This window comes from Hypomesus transpacificus, chromosome 23 (assembly GCF_021917145.1).
Source record: "Hypomesus transpacificus isolate Combined female chromosome 23, fHypTra1, whole genome shotgun sequence".
Taxonomy (NCBI): Eukaryota; Metazoa; Chordata; class Actinopteri; order Osmeriformes; family Osmeridae; genus Hypomesus; species Hypomesus transpacificus.
The window spans coordinates 14,814,427-14,839,620 of record NC_061082.1 but is presented as its reverse complement, the minus strand read 5'-3'; the positions used below and the strand labels follow the sequence as shown (position 1 = coordinate 14,839,620).

Genomic DNA, 25,194 nt, shown 5'->3' with positions numbered 1-25,194 from the left:
GATGTTGAAATGCTTATCCAAACAAACTATCAATCACTGCACTTCGTTGGGTTATGAGGACACATGGAAAATAAGAACTTGGCAGAGTTCCCGGTTCTTGAGCTGATCGTGGGAAACTCAACCCATTATAATTTGTACACACACACACAGATATTCCTGCCATAATTAGAGTCCAGGAGCTGGACATTAATAAATCAAAGCCAAAAGGCTTCCTTTTGGCTCTCGACCAAGGCGGTCACATTTTTCTCTCCCTCCCCTACCCTTGACCTTCCCTGCTTGGCTTCTATCGTATTGTCGTGTCTTGTCCTGTATATGTAACGAGTATGTAACAGACGTGGTCTTGCAAGCTCCGTCATAGGCATACTGGCCAATGTTCACTCCCACCGGGAGTCGAACCTGCCACCACTCGACTTCCAAGTGCAACCACTACCAACTGCGCCAAAGAAAAGCTAGCTATTTGTTGACGCGGGTGGCCCATTACATACCTGAGGAGTGAGTTTCACCAGTTCACACCGGTTACATATATGAGACTCTGTCCGCATCACTCTCCGAAGTAAGAAGCATGGAATTGATTAGTTGGTCTCTAAATGCAATTGACACCATCTTCTCGAAGAGAAGCTTGGGTTCGGGGGAACCTAACTGCCCTGACAGGACGTTTGCTGCTGGCTACTCGATGGACGCGTGGGATAAGTGGTGTGTCGTTTGCCTAGCAGCGCTTTCCGTGGAGGACGTTGAAGACATCTTTCTATTCGGAACCATGATTACAGGCTTTCTGCTGATTGGATTGGGCGGTACCCTGTTTTATCGTAAAATTGTTGAAACGGCTGCAGCTGTCAAAAGCCCCGTAAGGCTGCCCGACATGGTTGATGCGGTGGGCAGAGCTGGTGGTGCTCAGACTGTGACTTTACAACGCGTTGAACGCAATTTGGATAAAATCATGGAGAAGTTAGCGGCTCTGCAAAGGAAAGTGGACCGACTTGGGAGGCCATAACGATGAGTAGACGTTGAAATTGAAGGCGCCTACTCGACCAAACAACAACCCCAACCTTATATGCTTTCGGCCCCGTAATCCAGCTCAGGCCCTGGCCAAGGCCGTTGCTGGAAAAACAACTCCCCTGAAGAGCGCTGCAGTGAGACTCTCTGTAGTCTCCTCCCTTCCCCTCCCACAGACACCTGTGGATTTTGTCTCTGTCTTCGGTCATGACCAAGGATGTCTCCATGGCAATACTATCTGCGTACTGAGAATCGGAACTCTTTCCTCAGGCCCCTCAAACTGGAACGCTCTCCTCAGGCCCTTCTCATCCAGGTGTTACTGCCACCGCTGGTCGGAGGATGTATTGTATTTATATTAATAACTCAATAAGAACCAAAGAGTATAGAATAGTGTTGTCACCAACATTTTTACCCCGGTACCAAGTCGGTACTCAAACAAAAACTAACAGTACGAAACGAAGTACCACGTTGCAGAGTCGGACACTGACAAGCCCAGTGTTGGCAAAACAATCTCACCAAAAGTTTCTAGTGGCTCTCTGAAAATTAGGGCTGTCCCCGACTAAGATTTTCTTTGGTCGACCAAGACTCGACTAAAACTCGACTAATCGAAAATTGAAAAGTAGGGCTGTCCCCACTTGGTCGACTAATCGAAAATTGAAAAGTAGGGCTGTCCCCACTTGGTCGACTAGTCGATTTTCGGGTCAATATGCTCTTGGTCGACTAAGATTGTTTTAGTCGAGCTGCCATATGGCAGTGTGAGATCTGACCCGCTTGTGTCATCATTGCTGAATTAACGAAATGTTCAACAGAAATTGTAGATTATATTATTTAAGACAAATAAATCAACTCTAAAAATATATAATTTCAAAGAAAATGTGTTACTGTTTTCCCTTTCGTTAATCTGCGCTTTGTTTTGGTATTTTGCACACGGCACAAGCACAATTGGCTGCAGAACTACAAACTCTGCCATTGCCTACTTTGTTGGTGTTATTGGTCAAAATGGCACAGACATCCGTGGTATGGCGGCATTTCACTAAAGTACATTTACATTTAGAAAGTACCAGGTGACTCGAAAAACGTTGAATGCAAACTCTGCCAACAACGGTTTATTTTTCATAGTTTGACGTCGAAAATGATGTAGCCTACCACCTGAAAAACTTAAGTTGGTCTAGCCCTACTTCACTCATGAAAAAGGAATATGCCTATTATAAGAATCACATCCAAATCGAATGACATTATCTTCTTCGGCCAAGACAAAATCTTTCTCTGTTGCAACGTTTCCCACTCAGCTTCTACGTAAGTTCGCATGCTGCAAGTTTTCAGGCAGTGATAAGCGCGCTCTGATGATTTGCACGTTATACAAACAATATTTTTAATTTGTAGTACATTTTAAGAGATACTAAATACCAACGGCATTCGGTTACAACAGGACTGGTGATACGAGTCTTATTAGTGGGCTATTAACGGCTGAATCTGCAATGTCCAGCAGCCATTGGTCAGATCACGAAAATGTTTGTACGTTTTTTTAAAGTTATTTTTTAAAGCTTTCCAAAGTTCGATTACTCGATTTTCAGACGTTTTAGTCGAGTTTTGGTTGACCAAAGAAAATCTTAGTCGGTGACAGCCCTCTTTTTTTTTTTTTTTTTACAAAAAAACCATACATTTTCGCGATCTGACAGATCTGCAAACTTATGTAGAAGCTGAGTGGGGAACGGTGCAACAGAGAAATATTATATTTTGTTGTCTTGGCCGGAGAAGATAATGCCATTCGATTTGGTTGTGATTCTTAAAATTAATAAATATTCATTTTTCAACTCAGCACGTTAGCATGAGCGAAGTAGGGCTTGGCCAACTTACGTTTTCCAGGTGGTAGGAAGGCTACATCATATTCAACATCGAACTATGAAAAATAAACCGTTGTTGGCAGAGTTTGCATTCAACGTTTTTCGAGTCACCCAGTACTTTGTAAATGTACTTTAATGAAATTCTGCCATACCACAGATTTCTTTCCCATTTTGACTAATAACACCGACAAAGTAGGCTGTGGCGGAGTTTGTAGTTCTGCAGCCAATTGTGCTCTTGCCTAGTGCAAAATACCAAACCAAAACAAAGAGCAGATTAACGAAAGGGAAAACAGTAACACCTTTTCTTTTAAATTATATATTTTTTGAGTTGCTTTATTTGTCTTAAATGATATAATCTACAATTTCTGTAGAACATTTCGTTAATTTAGCAATGATGACACAAGCGGGAATCAGATCTCACACTGCCATACGGAAGCTTGAGTAAATAAATCTTTGTCGACCAAGAACATATCAACCAGAAAATCGACTAGTCGACTAAGTGGGGACAGCCCTACTGAAAATGTGTTGCTAGATTAGATTTGTTGTAACTAGGGATGGCGAAAATTCGCTAAATCTAGCGACAATGACGTTAAATTAGCAACACTTGACAGGCAGATAATACTGCAGGGGCTCCACCAAAAGTTGTCAACAAGAAAAGTGGAAAAGCCAAAGGAAATTGCTTCGGTGAGAGGCAGATGACGATGAGGACAACGTCAATCACCAGAAAACTATTTGCAAACATCACCGTTCAGGGCACTCAAGTTTTATCAAAAGTTTGGCGTGAGATTACTATAGGCTACATGTAATGTATGGCGTGTGTCTCACGTCAAATTTGTTTCCTTTATGGTTTGCAGCAGACTGCAAAGGCGATACCTAATACTGGGGCGTACGAAAGGAGAGGGCCCAATAAGCTGAACATATTTTTATAGAGGCTTTTAGATGACATATTTTGCCGAAATTTGTGTTTTGGATGTATATTTAGGTTTTGTACTTGTAGCGCAACCAAAATTTAAAGAGCCCCATGAAGTGTGTGGAATCCATTCTTTCTACTTTTATTAATTATGTTTATGAGATAAGATTTTTTTTATATTTTTGATCTCTACAAATGATCTCTAAGTCATCTGCTGAGTTTGCTTAGTGTCTACTAGGGCTGCAACGATTAGTCAACCTTATCGACAAAGTCAACAATAAAAATGTGTTGACAATATAAAATTGTCTACAATAAAAAAAAATATATATATTTGTGTTGTTGACAAATCGTTTGATCTCATAGGACCATTGACCAGTGCAGCGCTGTAGCGCTAGACTAATGCAGCCCTCCCATATGCTATCCAATAGAAGAAAACAGCATTAAAAATGTCAGTCTGCTAACGGGACAAAAAAAAGTACTGTGTGGGAAAGTTTCACCAAAGATCCGACAAAAAATACTGTAATTGTAATGTGTGCAAGGCAGAACTTGTTTTCCATGGGAGCACAACGTGCATGCATGAACATTTAAAACGAAAGCATCCCGGCACGACAGGAGATGGAAACGCGAGAGGTGAGTGTGCTCAAGCTGGAACTAAGCAAGATGGCTAGTTAGTGACACCACTGATAAAAACGCATTGTGAAAGAAATTGCGATTTCCTGTGTGCTTACATTATTCACTAATCAATATAACTAGTCATTGGATACTAGTTAGTATGTTCTCATGTAAGCTTGCTATTAATAAGATTAAGATTAATAAGCAGTAGATTGTGTGGGTAAATAGATGTTCGGGATCAAGAGAAAGTACTGGCTAAATGTTCCTTGTCATGACTACAAGGAGAGTTCCAACTATGAACTCTCTAGGTTGAGTGGTCATGTGTTGGGAGCTGTGAATCTCTTTCTCTGAGACTGATGTAACGTCATTACTGCCTGACTGTCACTATCTATGTTTACGTTCTTGTGCCCTATAAAAGATGGTCCTCCGGCCTTCAGAGCCGAGAGAGACATGATTGAGACCTAAGCCTGGTGTTGTGTTGTCATTTTATTGTCGGAGGTCTGGTTTTTTCTCCAAATCTGCAGATTGATAATACTTATTAAAATCCAGAACTCAACTGAACTTAGTCACTCCATTTATGAAGAGACGGACAAAACACTTTCTTCATCAGCATTACGCAGTATTTCACGAATACTAACACCGTAGCAAAATGTCCACAGACAGCAGTTAGACAGTTCAGTGTATACGGCCATTGTAATGAGACACATTTAGATAGTTATAATAATTGTTTGTAGATTAATATTTTAGCCTTGTATGTGTCCTCAAGCAAATGCCCCTTTCAATCTGTTTTTCTGTTTCAGGTCTAAGCACAGCAGTGGGTCTATTGATGCCTTTCTTTTAAGGAGGAATTATTGTACTCCTTAGCAAGCTGCCGCTCTTACAGAGTCAATTCTGAACATGATTGTTAAAGACATGAGGCGTCTTTCCATTGTGGATGGACATTTCGTGAAATGGTTTCTGCTTTCAACCCTGAATATATCTTTCCATCAAGAACACATGTTACCAGTTTAATGGAACAAAAATATGAAAAATCCTGTCAAAAGGTATACATACACCTAATGTAAATTCATGTTTTTAGGAACAATCTAGATTTTAAACTAAACACTTAGTAAAGATGACTAAACAGCAATTTACCAGTAAGATTGAGAATATTAATATAACATTTGACCAAAAGAATCTTATGTCTTTTAAAGGATAAATAACCATTCAGGATGCAAAAAGCTTCATTACTATTAGATATTTGGACCAGCCTTAGTACAGAGGCATACCTTGGTGTCACATGCCACTTTATCACTGAAGACTGGATAGTGAAGACTCTCACACTTGCAACAATGCCTCTTGAAGAATGACATTCTGGTGCAAACATAGCAACATGGCTGGAAGAGGTTCTTGCAAAATTCAGCATTTCAGTAAACAAAATTAAAATAACAATCACACCTTAATGACACACCGCTGGAAAGGTGGTCTCAACAGTTGAAAAGGAAGGTGGACAGAGGAAGACTCTGAAATGATAATTAAAAGTAAATATCGTTCTAAACAGCTTTTAATGACATGTTTGATATGCTTTCGTTTCTTATTTTATGTATTACATTCTAATCACACTCTTCTAATGTTTTATCTGCATATCTCTCACACTGCACACCACACAACACTACATTTGCATGGCTTGAGTCACGTATTGACGACCTAGTATCTGATTACAAAGACAGGCTAGCTGTTCTTGTAAATATCGTTCTAAACAGCTTTTAATGTCATGTTTAATATGCTTTTCTTTCTTATTTTATGTATTACATTCTAGTAATTATTTTAATACTGTATCATGTACATGTACAGGGTTTACAGAGTTTGTGCCTGCAGCAGACCAACATCTGTTTAACATATTCCCTTGTCTTGCAAGGGCACCACTTGGTCTACTGCAGCGTTGATTAATGATCAAATTTGAATTTGTATGCGTTGGACAACTTTTCAGTCATATGTAGGGATGGGTATTGTAAATTTTTATCGATATCGATACAATTTTCGAGACTGCTTAACGATTCAAGTCTTTATCAATACCACTATCGATACTTTGATCGATTCTATTTCTTAAAGGGGCAATTGACTGTTTTTTTGGGGTATTTCACACTGTTCCTTAAGGTCTCCGAATAGGGTATGTAACATTGGTTGGGTTGAAAATGGCCCGGGTGCTGTTCTATGCCCTCTGACAGATCCTCTGAAATGTTCCCGGGAAAAAACACTAGATTTTCTCCTTTTATGGTATGCTCATTAATATTTAGACAAGCTGCGCGCTGATTGGTTGGTTATCAACGAGTGAAGCTGGGAGCAAAAACGCAACACGGCCAACAGCAGCACTCGCTGAAACACCGAAGTTGGAGACTTGAAATAAAAACGCGCAAATAAATCTATTGTGTCTACACAACACTGTTTTCAACAGATTGACTATATATCATTTGAAATGATAACATTACTTGTTTCCACTTCTGTTGTTGAAGCAAACTGGATTGACTTAGGTGGGTAGAACGTTAGGCTACAGCTTAGCAAACAAACCATATCGTGATTCTACTCGGCTTCAGTTAGCTAGCTAGACTAGCTCTAGATATCTTGCTGTAAAATAACATGACAAAGATCTGGACAAACATGCATCGTGAATTGTAGATTTTCATTACACAGGTTATTTATTTGAATGAAACACAGTCAGGAACATGAATCAACGTTAGCCCCATTGCCAATAAACTAGGCTAAATTATCACACATTCTACCTATGCTCTTGCGTTAACTAGCAAGCTAAACTTGTTTACATCATGCCTACAGTCTAGGTGTTACTAGTAACAGTTACTAGCAATGCTAACGTATCCTGTATCTAGAACCTGCCTTTCTCCAGTTCTTTCAAATAGATTATCTAGACAGGCGTTAGCAATAAGCCAGACTGCAGTTCGTTTTCTGGCTATTTTTCGGAAGCTTCCCTTCTAATGCCGACTACAGCTAGTCTAGCTAGAGTCATTTGATGTGTGTAGAAACGTATTTAGCATTCTACCTGGTATGCTATATGCAGGAAACTTTAGCATTGCTAATAACTGTTAGCACAACATCATACTGTCCTTATAGCTTGCGGTTGCAATGAGCATACGGTTGGAACAGCACCTCTTTCCAGGTTCAGCTTCCTAGCATATCCTGCTTGAAATTGTCCAAGGTTGTCAAAACTGTCTTGGGTGAAATGTTCAGAGCAAATGAATGATTGAGTGTCGAACTTCGCCGGGATCTTCTCATAGACAACAGCAGCCATGCCTGTTGAATGTTTGGCGCCTTGGGAAGACTGTGAGTGTTAGCCTTCCCTGTACAGCCTGGAACACAGCATTTACGACCGTGGTCCATTTTCAATATCCTTGTTATAATTCAAAACGTTCTTCTTTGTAATTCCTTTTAAGTAGCCTACACAGAGCAGCGCGCAGCTAAACTAGTATCGGAGATAGACGCTACCTCGGGCTGGTCTGGATGTAAATTCTGGGGCGTGACAAAGATACAGACCAGAGCCAATAAGAGGGCGATCACCGGTCCTACGTAGGACCGGTGGCTTTGTTGAAAAGCTAGCGTTTTACAGCCAAATTTTTTCTTTTTGAGATTTGAATAGGAAAGAGGTGTCAATGGACTTTGATATTCACGGTATGTTCAGTTTACCCTCCGAACTGTTGTTTTTCAACAATGACAAGGTAAAATCGGTTTTGCAGTCAATTGCCCCTTTAAGTAAACAGAAAGAACAAGGGGAACGTGTTGCTCTCAGGAGGAGGCTGGCTAAAAGGAGCATATATAGGCACAATGGATCCTGACTGGCAAAATCTAAATCTGTCCACTACAGATGTACTATCCACAGCCTGGATGAGTAACTAGACTGTGATTGGTTGGTTGACGAAAAGTGACATTGTCAAGCTCATCTACTTTATAAAAAGTTGAACACGTTTCAACAAAAGGCACCTGATATAGCTAAATGACCAGCTAACCAAATCCAAACCTTCCTTATCTTGTCCCTATTTTCTTCTGTCTCTGTTTTTGTTTAACACGATGCTTAAGCATCCCACAGAGCCATGCTCGTGGTGACTATGTTTTGAATGATCAGCAGTGAGGGGGGGAGGCTTGTCTTTCCTCACACACTGTGCTCGTAAAAAATGTTTGCAGTTCGCGCACACATGAAATTTTAGGGGCATATGCGAGTGAAATAGTTTATCACTTTGAGTTCTGTTTACGATACAGCTCCGGTGCGTTAGGCGCCTAGTCTTCATTGTGAATACTTTTGTTAACCATTGCTCTGAAGGTATGTTTTGTATTTGATGATATTTCATTATCATTGTATTGATTATCTTACTATTTAGATAATAAACCATTATTGTGCATTTGAAGTTACTTGTTCTCCTTGAAACGTATCTATCAAGCTACGGCGGTGAAAACTTTGATCTAGTCTGGTTGATGCTGCTAACTGATGATACATTGAACTACTTTTGAAGTAGGTTTTAAATTAAGGTCTCTGAGTCACTTACAGTGGATCTCCACGCTCCGAAGGAATTTACCGTAGCCTCTGAGTGATCGATTACACATCCTACTAGGTCGGTGGTTAAATCCATATTATAGTAGAGATAAACGACTGATTAGTGAACACGCATACTTTAGGGTCGGTGCTCTGATAAAGCAGACAATTTTTACCAACGTCAGAGTTTCATGTCATTAACTGTTTAGCGCTCAAGGTTACAGGTAACGCACTTGTGCACATTTCTAAAATTGGAGTCAGATATTAACAAGTCAATTATCTCCCTGAGAATCTAACCAAAAGTGAATTGTGGTTCCCAAGCCAGGGACAAACACCAAGCGTCTCTGGCCTTTCAATTCACCACCTACAACTTGTTAGTCAGTTTAAGCAAATGTTAGTTTGTATTGTAGGCCTAATCATAAATTGTAGATATTGATATACAGAATGTGGTTTTGTTTATTTAGATTTCATTTGAAGATGATGAGAACCTTCCTGTCATTAGAAACTTCTACTATTCCTGTGTGGCTGGGAAAGAGATATGCAACCCAGTGTTTCCCAGACAGACTAATTAGTGGCGGTGTGTCACAGAATCAACACCGGTTGCCACATATTGCATTTAGTAAAAAAAATGTTTTAACACTATTTAGGTTAAAACACGCAGCTGCATTTCCTTTCCCTGCTCTCCCTCTGTCTCTCTGTCACTCACGCGTCTTTCTTACATACGCACACAGTCACAACGTCAGCAGACGTTAGCTACGATGCATACCTACACCATTCTAGTAAGACCGACAGCTATATCAGCGAGCCTTCAGCATTAGTACTGTAGCTAAAGGTCTAGGAAGGTTGAGGCTACTTTCGCTAGGTACCTACGAACATTGCTTAATCAAAGTTTCCCCTTTGTTCTTTTGGTGAGAGGTCTCAGGAGCTAGCTACTTACCCGGCGTCATGGAGCCGACCAGTTAAATAGTTAATTAATACTAGCGTTACTACCTGCATATGCAGATGGTATTAGTTTGTTGTTGTTGATTTTGTGAAGGTGTGAATCATTTTGGATTAATATTTAATATAATAAAGTTCTGTGTAACAAATTATTAATAATTTTAAGGAATTATTTTTACCCCCCCCCCCCCCGCCACAAATAGATTTCTAATCTGTGGGAAACACTGTGCAACCGTTTGGTTGCCTGTTGTTTCAGTGCAGTACCACCCCTATATCCAACACAAGCTTTCTGCAAAGTATCAGAACTCAGGTAAAGATCTTCATTTACAAAAGTCATGGTTTTGCATTTTATAACGTGTGTAGTAATGACATCCATTTTCTTTTTAACAGGGAATCCATCCTGAACCAGTTCACGGTTTACTTGTAAGGAAACTGAAAACTGCTGGCAGAAGTGGTGTTAACTCTTTACAGGGCCTACGAAGATGATAACATTTCATATATAGTCAAGAGATTAAAAAAAAATATCTTAACATGTCAAAAATGTCCTGATTCCGTTTTATTTTGTTCTTACCTCTCTACATTGTTAAAGCAGTGGTGATGGAGATTTGTAAATTGGGTTTGTAATAGTTTTTTAAGCGGCCCGGAAACGCCTCTTCTTCCTAACGCCTGGGACACACTGGCTGCGAAGCGCCTGGACGTGCAGTGAAGCACCGCAATCGGCTACGACTGAGAAAAAAGCTGTTCACACCAGATGCGCATTTCTCCGTGCCGGTCACCAAGCCTTTCAGCTACTCTGAGCTTTCCTTTTTCACTGACATGGTACATAAATATGGCATAGGTTCTATTTGGGAAACGTGTTCTTCAAATAGCTGCCCCAACGTTATCCCAACATTGGTCCTTCTTTACGTTATCCTTGTAAAATTGGTGCTGGGGGTCATACAACTCCCTATGCTTTTCAACGTTGAGAAATAATGTAATGTCGTCCATTTCCTTGAATTTCTCGCTGATTTTCAAAATCGACTTGGGGGTTCTCTCGGTAGACTATGTCTGCACGCGTGTGTGTTGTGTGCAGCGCTTGGCAACTAGTTTCTCTCAAACAAACAAAACAACTACGAGCATGCTGGCTCAACAGATCAATCCGTTTATTAGGGTTGGTCCGATAGGAGGGAACTTATTGTTTTTGTTAGTATATTTCTTATTATTAGGGTTCCTCTGGTAGGAGGGAACCTATTTTTTTTTGGTAGTATTCTTATTAGGGTTCCTCCGGTGGGAGGAAACCTATAGTTTTTGTTAGTATTGTTATTATTATTATTAGGTTCCTCCAGTAGGAGGGAACCTATTGTTTTTGTTAGTATTCTTATTCTTATTATTTTTCTTCTTCTCCGTTAAATGGCTCAATAGCTCAAAAAGTCCTGAACCTGATTTTTCCAATTTGCCCCAATGATACAGCAGGTCACTCATTACTCCCAGATGGCTAGTGGCCCATGTACGCCCATAGGAGGTGCTATAAAACACGCCCAAAGTTTACGTGATTTCCCCATGCCTGAAAATTGGTATACATGCCTTACTCCTCATGGGGAACAAAAAAGCCTCAAGAATTCATAAAGTCCGTCATGATAGATTTTACTGTACTGTCCAAATTTGGTACAACCTTCAAAACCCTTCTCCTCATGAACCATACATCCAATCGACTTAAAATTTGTAACAGATGTGTAGAATACATGTTTTTATAAAGGGTCAAATTGAATAAGAAATGCATTACAAAATGTCTGAAAGGGGTGTATTTATGTAAATGTCCACATTGCCTCAACATCTTTGTGTCAATAAATCTAATATAATTTTCACTGATTGTTTTTCAAACGTAACAGGGTTCAAGACGACATCACTCTGAAGTACCATAAACAATTTTACCTTGGTATGTCAATATAATGATTGAATTCAATTGAATTGCTCCACAACCTGCGCTCCAAATTCTCACAGACTAATCGTGCCCGTTGACAACAGGTTGACCACCTGTCCCGCTTTGCGTTGTGTCGCACAGCATTTTCACACCTTGTCCCGCACGTCGCATATTGAAAATGCTGTGCGATACAGCGCAAAGAGGGACAGGTGGTCACCTTACTTGACACACACGCGAGCTTGGCGAGACGCACACACATCCTTTCTGGAAATGGTGTGCTGACCAAGCCCCCAAGGTAAAATTGTTTATGGTACTTCAGAGTGATGTCGTCTTGAACCTGTTACGTTTGAAAAACAATCAGTGAAAATTATATTAGATTTATTGACACAAAGATGTTGAGGCAATGTGGACATTTACATAAATACACCCTTTCAGACATTTTGTAATGCATTTCTTATTCAATTTGACCCTTTATAAAAACATGTATTCTACACATCTGTTACAAATTTTAAGTCACTGATTGTTTTTCAAACGTAACAGGGTTCAAGACGACATCACTCTGAAGTACCATAAACAATTTTACCTTGGTATGTCAATATAATGATTGAATTCAATTGAATTGCTCCACAACCTGCGCTCCAAATTCTCACAGACTAATCGTGCCCGTTGACAACAGGTTGACCACCTGTCCCGCTTTGCGTTGTGTCGCACAGCATTTTCACACCTTGTCCCGCACGTCGCATATTGAAAATGCTGTGCGATACAGCGCAAAGAGGGACAGGTGGTCACCTTACACCCTTGGTCTTTAGCTCCTGTTTCATTTCGCTTCCAATCGCAGCTCACCGTTACGAATATACATTATTTTTCGGCGGCCATTGTTGTTTTCAACTGGAATCGCCTGATAACCGTGTTGGAGGCAGCCACGTTCGGTAAGTCCTATTTTTACACAATTTAAGCTAGAATCAATGATTGGGTTCGTGAAAGTACACTACTCTTGAATTATGGTGAAGGTTTGAGCACTTTAAGACCTTTATATCGTGAGTCGGAAGTGAAGGAAAACCAAACTCGAAAAGTAGCTAGCTTTTTCCCTTTGTGTTTATAATTAGTGAATCATTTTGCATCTCGGCAAATTCTTCATCAAAAAGGTTGAGGAGGGCAGCCTTTAGGCAAAAAGCAATTCCCCACAGACCTGTTGGCTCAGAATTTAGATTTGAGTCTTTGTAATTGGAGTGAGTTCGGACGCAAGGGAGACCGCATAGGCTTAGGCGGCAGCCATGCTTTGATCGCGTCATGTTCATAAATTCACCATTTTACAGTTCGGTGCTTTTAACCAGATGTTTTTTTTGTGATTTGTGCAAAACTTGCAAGTGGAGTGAGACTGCGTCCCGGGGATACTGTACATTGTTCTGACGTTAGCCTCAGAGTCAGACTCGGCTCGCCCACTGGCAGTGTGTAAATTTTTTTGTATTTCACTCAATTCTACTCCAGAAACGTCAGGGAGGACTGCTTTTTGTAGACAAGAGCCTGCTGAAGATAGCCAGTCAATAGGATTTTTCAAGGCGAGCCTGTTTCATTCGTCAATTGCCTGAGAAAGCGACCTACTTTAGCCAGGCTAGTTTAACTCGACAGTCAGAATCACTGTTTACAGGCAAAGGTCGAGCTGGTCTTTGGTCAGATGTGTATATTGACCAGTTTAGAGCTAAATGCTCTTAATAGAGCCTGGAATCAAACCAGAGTTTTGAGTGACTTTGCATGGGTTTCCAACACATGTTTTACACATGATTTAATGTGCATTTCACAGTCAAAACTGAAGTCTGTATCAAGTGTAGATGGAAAATAGGGATGCTCCGATCTGATCGGCGCCGATCCATATCGGCCGATATTCCCATTATCGGTTTTGATCGGCGTTCTCAAAACGGCCGATCAAACATGGCCGATCAGATGACATAAAAATCTGCGAGAACTACTATTAGACACGTTTCAATACAACGTTAAAGATTGGCATTTCAGGCCGCCAATGGTAAGAAATTATTCTTTAACCTTTAGATGCATGAGTTCTAAATATTTCCGGCGCTTCCACCAGAGTGAGTTATTTTTCCAAAACGGAAGGTAGCTAACTTTAGTTAGCTTCCATTACCTAGCAACCTAGCATACCTGCTAGTGTTACTTGTTAGCCTTCTAATTGTACATTTTGAAGCCATAATATAGCGTTTGTCCCATAGTTTTTGTCTATCGTAAAATAGTCGGTTGGAATTTTCAGAATGGCACATGTGCGATGTTACTCCGTGAGCCCTGCATTCGAACAATCACATATGTGCGACGCTACTCCACGGACAACCACTTGCTTTTTGGAAGGTCAATAAAGACCGCTTCCCTGCTCTCATACAAGCAGCACAAGTCTTCCTCTCCGCACCTTGTACAAGTGTAGATAGCGAGCGATTTTTCAGGACAGCAGGACATATTTTAAATGAGAAGAGGAACAGGAGCTTTATTTGTCTTAAATAATATAATCTACAATTTCTGTAAAACATTTTGTTAATTCAGCAATGATGACACAAGCGGGAATCAGATCTCAGATTTACTTTTACAGGTCATGCAGAGGCCTGCTCAACAGAGTGCAACAGAGCATGCTGAGAGCAACAACAGAGGATGCTGAGTGTAACAGACGATGCAACAGAGGATGCTAAGAGCAACACAGACCCCTCGCTGGACTACCCCTCTCTAGCTGGACAGCTTCTCTTCAGCCCTGCCCCCAAGACTGCTTCATCCAGCTGGCCTGCCCTGCCTGCCCTTGCCTTGATATCTCAAAAGATCACTGAATTACAGCTGTTGCAACTTCAACCAAATCTTATAACGTTTGCCACAGAACAAATAGCTTACTTTTCTATACAGTAACTGACCACAATGGTTCTCAACACTGAGAATAGCTCAGTAGGCTAAGACAGTTCACTGCAAGGAGCAAGGTCACACGTTCAAATCTAGCTGCAGTCTTTTGTCAGCAGTCAGCTACATAATCAGCGTCAGCTAGGGCTGTCACGATAACAACTTTTTCTTGTGCGATATATTGCACCAAAATTAATTGCGATTAACGATATTATTGCACACACGTCAATTGTAATTTTCAGTCCATTTTGTGCCACTGATTACATAATGACCCCCCCCCCCCCCCCCAGCTTGAGATATACAAGGTGTGGCGTGAGAAATGGTTGAAATGCGTGTGTCTCACGGCCAATGCATGAGAGTTGGCAGCCCTGTGTGTGTCAAAAGTTTGCAGCATATTTGCAGTTTTTTTTACCGTGTTTAATAGCTGCATCTCTTTGGCTATATAGCGAGTTACACTATCCGTGAGTGTGCGCCATTTTGCGCTTTCACGTTTATATTTGCACTGTCGGGAGGAGGCATCTGTAACATAACTGTATGGAAGACCCCTTTCCAGCTCCAGCTGAAGTTGTTGTTCACAGGTTGAAAAACTGGGATGGGATAGTTATGTATTGCTAGGTGAGATGTTAGGTTAGTTGCCTCTTTTCGTTTCCACAGTTTTTAAACAAAGTCGACATACCGGCTCGTTCACGTTAATTGGCTCTCATTTCATTCGGCTTCCTAACTAGCTGTAGATGTCATGAAAACAGAACACTTTATAACACAGTGAGTTCACGCCTTCTCTTCCCCTGTCGGTGTCCGCTCTGTGTGTGTGGAAACGCTAGTCCCGCCTACGCTTTCGACACAGAAAGCAGACAAGATGACTGAGGCAGCGGGATCGACTAAAACGTTGGTGACATTCGTTCTTATGTAAAAATGTATAAAAATCATAATTTTTTATTATAGAAATGATCAGTTGCAATATATCACGGCACCAAAAGATTATTGAGCTCATTTCCATATACCGTGCGATAAGTCAATATATTGACTATCGCGACAGGCCTAGCGTCAGCGCCCCTTGGGTACCCAGCATGCAGTGCGGTATGTCAAATAGGCAAAGACTTTAAGAGTTAGATGTTTGTAATGTTTTTGTTTATCAGTTAATATAATTTTGTTGGTCACCCTGATTGTGCATGTAGTGTATTTTAATCGGACCTCGAGAGTCAGCTACTGTACAGCCATAGGCTATTCTAGCAAGGAGCTGAACATGAGCTCTGCCAGTCACTAGTGGTGGTGGTGGGCAAATCGAGGCTTTTCGACACACTGAGGCCACGCTTACACATAGCAGGGTACTTACAGAAACGAATATTTCTGCCCCTCCGTTTTCAAAAATAACGTTGTACACACAAGTACGTTTTCCAAATATTTTCTGTTTACATGAACCCGCATATACGCCCCCGAGCGCCATCACAACTATGATGGCGCCCCCGAGCGCCATCATAAGCGCCAACTATAACATCATAACTAACCTGCAGGCGGCAGTGTAATGTGAAGGATAAAGCCATACAAACCAATCAGAATTTTCAAAATCAACAACTACGAATAACACGACCGACTTCCTTTACCTTTCAGGCGAGAGGTTCATTTGTTTGAATGATTCACAAATGCGATACACAAATGTATTTCGTGATTCAGAAATGTAACGCAATTCACAAATAAATTACCCCATTATACTAGTTGTGTTCGACTTCATGCACCACCGGCGGTGCCGACAGCCAGCTGCGTTGACGCTGAGAAAGCCATTGGCTGCTTCAAGTCAGCCGGGCTGCAGGCGGCTGCAGGCGACGCGGCGCTGCATGAAGTCGAACGCACCTATTACTATAAACAGGACGCTCACATGACGTGATGCTTTTTTAGTCCCATACTGTGAGGTTTGAGAACCTATAACTCCGTTTAAGCTAGTGCACACGCAAACACAAAAACTGAGTTTTCAGAAATATCCACTTTGGCCGGAGTTTTTAGAAAATATTGTTTTCCGTGATAAAACCTCCGTTTTCGTGTAAATGAAAGGCCTAACCGCATGAAAATATATGCGTTTTTCTTCCGTGTAAACGGGGCCTGAGATAATTGAAACATTGGAGTCGGGGCCTTTGAAACCCACTCAACCTTTATGGCAGCTACGAGTATGGCATAATTAACAGTCTTATAGATAATTCCACATCCAAACCCTAAGGATCCTTGTGGTTGAATTGAATAATTGCCGTCCAGCAATGCAGATAGCGTAGTATCGAATGCGGAAGCGATGGCTATATATATTTAAAAAAATTATACACACAACAGCACACAGACAGACAAATCATTTTGCTAATGGCACACAAGTAACTAACTTTATCAAACGTTCTCTAAGTAACTCTCTCAAACTCTCACAAATCTCTCAACCAAGGTCTCACGCATTCAAAACCTTTGGCTCTGCCGCCTCATTTTATACCCCGACATGTCAGAGTCTTTTTGGCAAGTATGAGACAGGTTTCGTTCATGTTTCGTTCAAGATCACGTCACAAAACGTTTCGAAACACTTTGACACGTGACTGGAAGTGTTTTTAAAACCTGTCTCGAAACGTTGTTCCGATGCAGTGAGTGTTGAACGTGTCGAGACCATAGAGTTAATATAACTACAGTAAGCTACTTTTGTCCTCCAAGATGGCGTCCCCATTAATTTCTATGAAAAGTGCTCAGTGGCGCAGTGAGGCAAGCGAGAGTGCGAGACTGGACGCGGCCATCTTTCCACTTCCGTGTATTCCGGTCTAGCTTTAAACAGTGGCTATTTTTTTTCCTAGCTCCGAGACCTTGTGCACGCTTGCAACTAGCTGTACACGTCATACTTTGCGACAACCAGTCGCGAGCATAGATTTATATGGTTACGAGCGTGTGAGCTAAGGCATTGCAGTGGCGGAATGGGGTACAAGTCCGATAAGAATCAGAGACATGATGCAAACTTCACGGAAATGTACGCTGTAACTGTATAGTATTCCCTGCACTTGGTTTTTAGAAATGGGCTATAGGGCTAAATATAGGGCTATTCTAGATGGAACTCATCACATATGTTGCTTTTTTCCTTGTGATATGAGTATGGTTTTCAACGCATTGTATCGGATGAAATAAACTGTTAACATGAACAGCTCCGTCGTTGTTCTCGCCAGGCAAAGAAAGGTTAATAGTTATTTTGGTATCCGAAATCTTCCACAATGCAGACTTACCATAACTTACTGTCAACTTTATATTCAAACGAAATGCCACGAAATTCACACTGTCTTCAATTTAACATCAGTGTAGAAATGTGGCCTGTGTTTTATATGTTCATCCTACAAAACCAAACGCCTATGGATATAACGTGATCTAACAAGACTTGGTAATAATGTAATAAATAAAAGTTTGAGAACTGTGTCTAAAATATACTTTATTGAACATTTGCCTTTGAAAGGGGCATATTCACAGAACCATGTAGGCTACAAGACGTTTCCATCAGATGTAAGTGGGGGTGAAACATAAGAGTCACTGAGGACCTTCATTGTCCCACAAAAGCATTCTGGCTTGATGACACGATAATAAAAAGAATAATGGTTGTGTTTAACAAAAGCTTCTGAAGGCAAGACTAATATTATTTAAATATACTGTATATAATTTCCTATTGTGGTTGACAGTTAAAGTTAAATTATTATTCTCCGTCTTTGCTCCAGATAGACATGTCAACAATCTATGCTCGCGCTTAACATAATATATTTGCCATCATGTCATGAAAGTTTTTACGAAAAATCAAATCTGTTTTAAAATAACGGGAATAAACTATATTAACAGCATTTCATGTATGTGTGACAACCATTTGCTAAACTAGCTACAACAGGGCAAGCAACTCAAGCCATTTCTCCCTGTGCTCATTCAATAAGTCTATGGCTCATTCAGCTCAATGTAAATCGGCTATCGGCCCAATGTGAACTTTTGTGCTCGTGCCCTGTTAGTATCCGCAAGCACATTTGCAGGCAACTTTTATTGACGTAAGCAAATAAATGGGGTGCTAGTTTACCCATTTCGGATTGGTTTCAAACTTTGCAAAAATCTGGAAAATTATTCTATGAAAAAGCTACTAGTATGAGCCAGGTTCAAGAATCGAACCAAAATTATTGGGGGAGATAGTTTTGTAAATGAAGCAAGTGAAGCTGCAGCTTCACTTGTTGTAAACCAACCAATCAGTGCGCAGCATATCTATATATTCATGAGCATACCATAAAAGGAAAAAGCCTAGCGTTTTTTCCCAGGAAAATGTCACTGGATGTATCATGGTGCATAGAACAGCACTCGGGCCATTTGCAACCCAACCAATATTACATACCCTATTCGGAGACCTTAAGGAACAGTGTGAAATACCCCCAAAAAACAGTCAATCACCCCTTTAGGTAAAATAAACATAGCCTTATTTCAATTGGTAAAACCTTGTCTTGTGAAGATTATGTATTTTTGTCTCAATTTTCAGCCCCTTACGTTTCTTAACCTTGTTTTCAATCATTATATAGTCCCTACTAGCTAGCTTTCGATCTCAGTGTCACTGTCGTGTGTAAGCGAGACAAAGGGGGCAGGGTAAGGGCTGCACAGACGTTCATTTGGAATAGACCAACCGGTCTTGGGGAAAGGGGGGCCGGCCAACCATCTTCTGCCAACATTTTATTAGTAGTTAAAAAAATTACTTCTTAGTCTAGTCAAGTTTCAGTTGTCTTATTTTAGTCAGACTTATCCCAGACTATTTTCGTCGACATTTGGTCTAGTTTAAGTCAATAGAAATTGTATTTTTGTCTCTTTGTAATCAAAACAGAAGTTGTCTAAGCAGTAGTCTCGGGAGGTATGTTAATGCCAAAACCATTTGTTTAAATGAATGTATTTGTAAAATAAGGTATTAAAAGTCATGTTGTTGATGCCAAATTCAGTTCAATGTGATTGCTATGTGAATGACAAAACTAGCTACAGTATTTGGCCAACAAGGGATGCTACACACGCAGTCAGTCAGGTAGGAACTAAGAACCCACTTTACACTCTCTCATACAAACAAATACAAACACACACAGTAAACACTAGTCAATCGTGTTAACCCACTTTACACTCTCTCTCAAACAAACACACACACGCTAGTCACACGTTTGTCTCAGACTCTCAGTCATTTTCAGCCCCAGTGGCTAACGTTTAAAGCTAATGTCTAAAGCTATCGTTAAAATGAGACACATTAACCACAGCCTTATGAGTTAGCTACTAATAATAATGCGAGTAAACGTGATGAAATAACGTTATAACATTTCGTCTCCTTTTTAGTTGTCAACAATATTGCACTATGCATTTAATTATAGTCATCGTCACATGACCAGAATTCAGGGTTTTTCCTGCATAGACAAAATTTGGGCACGCACCTAAGCCCCGAGCGCCTAAGGTCAGATGTGTATATTGACCAGTTTAGAGCTAAATACTCTTAGCCTGGCTGCCAGCCCAACTTCTCCCCACCCACAAAATAATTTGGTCAGGAAGTTGGGTTTGGAGGGTCTCGTATTGGGGACTACAGAACTACAGAAAACCAGAATCGGGACGGACCAATGAAATTGCCAGGGTGGGCTTTATACGATGATGGACAGATGATCCAGTGTTTCCCACACAGACACATTTGTGGCGGTGCGCCACAGAATCAACACCGGCCGCCACATATTGCATTTTGTGCAACATTTTTTTTTTATCGCTATTTAGGTTAAAACACGCAGCGTATTCGTTCAGCTGCATTTCCTTTCCCCTGCTCTCCCTCCGTCTCTCGGTCACTCATGCGTCTTTCTCACATATGCACACAGTCACAATGTCAGCACACGTTAGTAACAATGCATACATATGCCGTTCTAGTAAGACCGACAGCTATATCAGCGAGCTTTCAGCATTAGTGTCGTAGCTAAAAGTCGAGGAAAGTTGAGGCTACTTTTCGCTAGGTCCCTTATTCGAAGGTTCCCCTTCGTTCTTTTGGTGAGAAGTCTCAGGAGCTAGCTACTTACCCGGCGTCCTGGAGCCGACCAGTTAAATAGTTGTTTAGCACTAGCGTGGCTACATGCATAAATCAGAAATGATATATTAGTTGTTGTTAATTTTGTGAAGGTGTGAATCATTTAGGATTAATATTTAATGTAACAAATTATTAACAAATTAACTGTGTAACGAATTATTAACGAAGGAATTATTACTACTCCCCCCCCCCCCCCTCCCCGCCACAACTAGATTTCTAATCTGTGGGAAACACAGATAAACCAAGATGTTTTGCAAGAAAAGTAGCATAATGATATGCTACGTTGGACAAATGTTCACGATGAGTAGATGAAGGAAAGTTGATTAGCACTAGCTAGATGGTTGTAAATATCTGGATACTGAAGGTCAGGGAAGCTTTCCGTTTCACTTGTTACGGTCCTAAAAATAACTCCAGGAGCATATGGATAAAATACACTTCCACTTAATGTTCTTTGCATTTGATCTGCTGTCTAACTGTAGCTAATTCATGTTGCAGGTGTTGATTCCGGACGAACTGGTGGAGGACGAGGAGGAGGAGTAGGGAGGGAATGAGGAGGGGTTGACACAATTAAAATTTAAGAAAATTAATTCAGGCTTTTAAAATGTATTTGAATAAAGTGTTTGTTTATACTGTAAATCGTGTTTTTTATTCTACAAGCATACACATAAGAAGTCACAATACACAATACTTAGCAGCAGCCTGTTATAATTAAAGTTGATTTAAAAAAATAAAGATGTAAAATTACCTTGTTGAGTTTAAGTGAACACATTCAGTTTAGTTTTGCACTATAGGCTAATATGAATTTTATACTTTGTATACAAAAAGTATCCATTAAATGCATAAATGTGACAATAAATTAAGGTTGAGAAATTGATTCTGCATTTGGTATGCGAAAGTTATCAGGACGTCGCAAGGGAACGTCGTCATTACGTCGCAGACAAACGTCCCCTAAATGTTATGAGGACGTTACATGGACGTCCCGGGGACGTTTGTCTGCGACGTCCCCGGGACTTTCAGGGGACCCTACAAAAAAACGTCATGGGGACGTTCCCTTGCGACGTCCTGATAACATTCGGGGACGTTCAGGGGACATCCTGGGGACGTCATTTTGTTAGCTGGGATGGACCAGCCTCCACTGCCTACGGAAAAGTTTGTGTAATAAAAAAAAACACTTACTTCAAGTGCACTTCCTTTTGAGACTGTAACGATTCACCTAGAATCTGTCCTGTTTCGTCAACAACAGCTGCCCCTGTATCGTCACAGCTAGTCTCTATGCCCAACACAAGCCTTTTGCTCATTTGTCTCCAAAATCCAGAAAACCATTTGAGCCTGTGCCTCTGTCTGCGCATAACAGTTAATGTTAGCATTTTCGGGTGACAGTCGTGCTGCTTATCCCACTCACACTTGAGTACAAATACCCCTAATTGTCAACGATGAGTGCAACTTCTCAAATATAATGATTTAACATTTCTCACATGATCCCATAAACTCAACATTCACGACTGTCAACATTTCACCAGAAAGCGGATCAGTAGTTGAAACAGGAACCGGAACTTCTGATCCACAGGCTTTCTTATATTAATCATATACAAATTTGTTTCCATTGGAAAACGCTTGTGTGAATAAACAATCGGAAAAATTGAATTTATTCAAGAGTTACTCAGGTTTTGGAATCCACGTGAGTGCATATAAGTTACGGCAATATCGCGCGAGAGATTGTGTTCTCGACTATCATTTCCGCTGGATAATTTCACGTTCCCGCCATCATTGACATCTGAGGCCTCTTGTGGTCATTTTATACATTAGAGAAACCGAATACCGGCAAAACCTACTTACCGCTTCTAACGTAATGATACCATCATTTTAAGTTTCGAGAATCCCACTCTTAATTGACAGGTAAGGGCGTATTTTGTTGTCATGAAGTATTGCTTATGTTTTGATCATCAAATGACAATCAAGCAAATGTGTATTTAGCACGCTAGTTAGCAAGCTACTTGCGTGCTAGCTATTTACCTATAGGCCTGCGTTGTTCTTGTAGTCTGTAGTGATGGCTTGCTAACGAGACAACTAGCCTAGTAGTTTAGCTTTAATGTTAGTTAGCTGCAAACTGCCTGCCTGCTGCAGCCAGTGCAGAAGCAATCAGCTGCACCATCTCAGCCAGATAGTTGGTGCTAGATGTTTCCATTAGTATAGCTAGCTCTAGCTATACGTGTTACATAGCATTTGCAGTCCGGTAATGCAGCATTATCTCTAATGTTGTAGACAACACACTCCCTCGTCTTGTATTTTATCTAACTAGTTAACCACATAGGTGCAAACAAGGTACTGTCCGTTCGAACTTTGGGCTCGTGTTTAATTAAAAGTCAGATGCTTAATGGCTTACCTACCCTTCGCTAAATGTGGCTTCTTTTGAGCCCTATGTCTTTTGCACGTTACCGTTGTCAGCGTACGCAAGTTCTTTACTACTAGCGAACGAGCCAACTGTTAAGCGAATGTTGTTGTAATTGTTCAGTCGAAAGTGTATTGTGGCTTGCTACAGAACTTAATGCGAATTAGTGTAGCGATGACTAGACATGTTTCTATTACGATATACGGTGAATAACCGCACTCAATAAGACGAACAATCACATTGAAGTCGACAGAAATTAGAGGGTAGCCTATTCTTACCTAGCCTGACGTTGTCATACTCATAATTCTAGTCAGAATATGAGTCTGAGAACTCTCCGTTGGGCTTTGACTACAGGGGGTGTTTCAAACGAGCCTGGAAAACAAATGCCTCTTCGCTCAATTGGATAGATCTACAACCAATCAGAGCAACAGAGTATGTGACGTATGTTAAGCACCGCATAGTTGTTGTCAACAGAACTAAACTACAAGCAGACTTGAAGTATGCTTGAAGAATGAATACAAACGATTTTTGTTGTAAAATTAATTTAAGGGTAGGGAGAGTACTTGTTCACACGGTCAACCTTCTTGAGCGAAACAATAAAGGGCAATGCATATACGAAGTTCTCCGTTTAGGATTAGCTACAACTCCATCAGGGCCAGCTGATAAATTAAACTTTTACCAAATCCCGTAGGAAGGACGGCAAAAACATATTTTCCATCGACAAATGCCTTGATTGCATCTCTCTGTTCCTCTTTCAAAATTAATGCGCTGTCGATGTCTTCTAAAACAGACTCGATGGCAGAATCACAACATCCCAGATCTCCAGCGGTAGCCATGTTTGTTCAAAACGAATTCAACTTAAGCGCTCTTTTGTGACGTGGGTGGTTACGTTACTGTTGATCATCTGTCCATCATCGTATAAAGCCCGCCCTGGCAATTTCATTGGTTCGCCCAGATTCTGGTTTTCTGTAGTTGGTCCCCAATACGAGACCCTCCAGACCCAATTTCCCGAACAAATTTCTTTTGGGCGGGGAGAAGTTGGGCTGGCAGCCAGGCTAATTCTTACCACGGTTTGGGATAAATTACGGCCGGTGTTGCACCGAAAGGTGTGTCCCATCAGAAACTGACGTGCGTGTACAATATTTTGAAGTTTAACTCCTTTATTAAGCAGTTATAGTGGGGTCACATATTCTGACAACTTACCCAACGTTTTGGTCGATTGATTATTTCGTTATTTCCTTTCTTTACAGTAGAATATGATTATATAAAGTTTTAAATGTAGGTCCAGTGTAAGGTAGGTTATTACAAATGTAACTCTTGCATGCAGTCACAAAGAAATACATGTTTAGAAACATTCCAGAGAAAATGTACCTCAATATATTTTATTTACTTTCAGATAAACATGTTACTACCGCGAATAATCATGCGGTCACAGTTAATCATGCGGTCACAGTTTCTGATGGGTCACAGTTTTCGGTGCAACACTGGTCAAGAGGCTGTTCTACTGAGTGAAAAGTTATAAGTGGGGAACCAAATAATTTAAAAAGCAGTTTGTGTGATCGTAATTTTTCCAGCAGCAGTTGTACACTATTCAGTGATCTGTACATGGAACACTGAATAGGGTGCGCTTAAACCGTGTACAAGTATGTGTACCTTCCGGTCCGGACCACTTGCTCCGTGTACCCTCGTGTGTACTTTCCGGTCCGGACCAGTTACTACGTAGTCCGTTTTGTTGTCCTTGTGGTCCGGACCAACTGCTGTGTTTAGTCGCTAGGTCCGGTCCGTTAGTGAATGGTTTGTAGTTTTAGTCCTATCCGAGTTGGCAGTGCTGCTACACTAGCCTACTTTTATGTAATGTTAATAATGATTTTTTTTGTTGGAGACAAAAACACCACAAATCCTAATTATATTGTTATGGCTTAATGTATTTTGACGTGTGATAGCTTAGATAGATTTTATCAGGCGTGAGTCTCACGGGAATTTGTGAGATTTGGGAGCCGACCGTTCAAGTCCTTTATGGTTTGCGGCAGACTACAAATACAATACCTAATACTGGGGCATACAAAAGGAGAGGGCACAACAGGCGTAACCCATTTTACAGAGGCTTTTAGACAGTTTGCCGACATTTGTATTTTGGGGTTTGGGATGTATAT

At 40.8% G+C, this 25,194-nt stretch overlaps 2 protein-coding genes across 5 annotated transcripts in view; one reads left to right on the top strand and one right to left on the bottom strand.

The window, feature by feature from the left end:
* Positions 1 to 22,338, bottom strand: part of osgepl1 (O-sialoglycoprotein endopeptidase-like 1) — a 40,477-nt gene extending 18,139 nt beyond the window's left edge. For both annotated transcript variants that reach the window (XM_047046777.1, XM_047046778.1), the window contains exon 1: positions 21,829 to 22,338. In XM_047046777.1, coding sequence (XP_046902733.1) covers positions 21,829 to 22,019 — 191 coding nt within the window. In that variant the 5' untranslated portion in view covers positions 22,020 to 22,338. The remainder of the gene's footprint in view (positions 1 to 21,828) is intronic.
* Positions 22,339 to 22,410: 72 nt separating this feature from the next.
* usp37 (ubiquitin specific peptidase 37) overlaps positions 22,411 to 25,194 on the top strand; it is a 159,241-nt gene continuing 156,457 nt past the window's right edge. For 2 of the 3 annotated variants that reach the window (XM_047046776.1, XM_047046774.1), the window contains exon 1: positions 22,411 to 22,548. The gene's annotated coding sequence lies outside the window, so the exon portion shown is untranslated. The remainder of the gene's footprint in view (positions 22,549 to 25,194) is intronic. The other variant, XM_047046775.1, reaches the window with a different exon arrangement.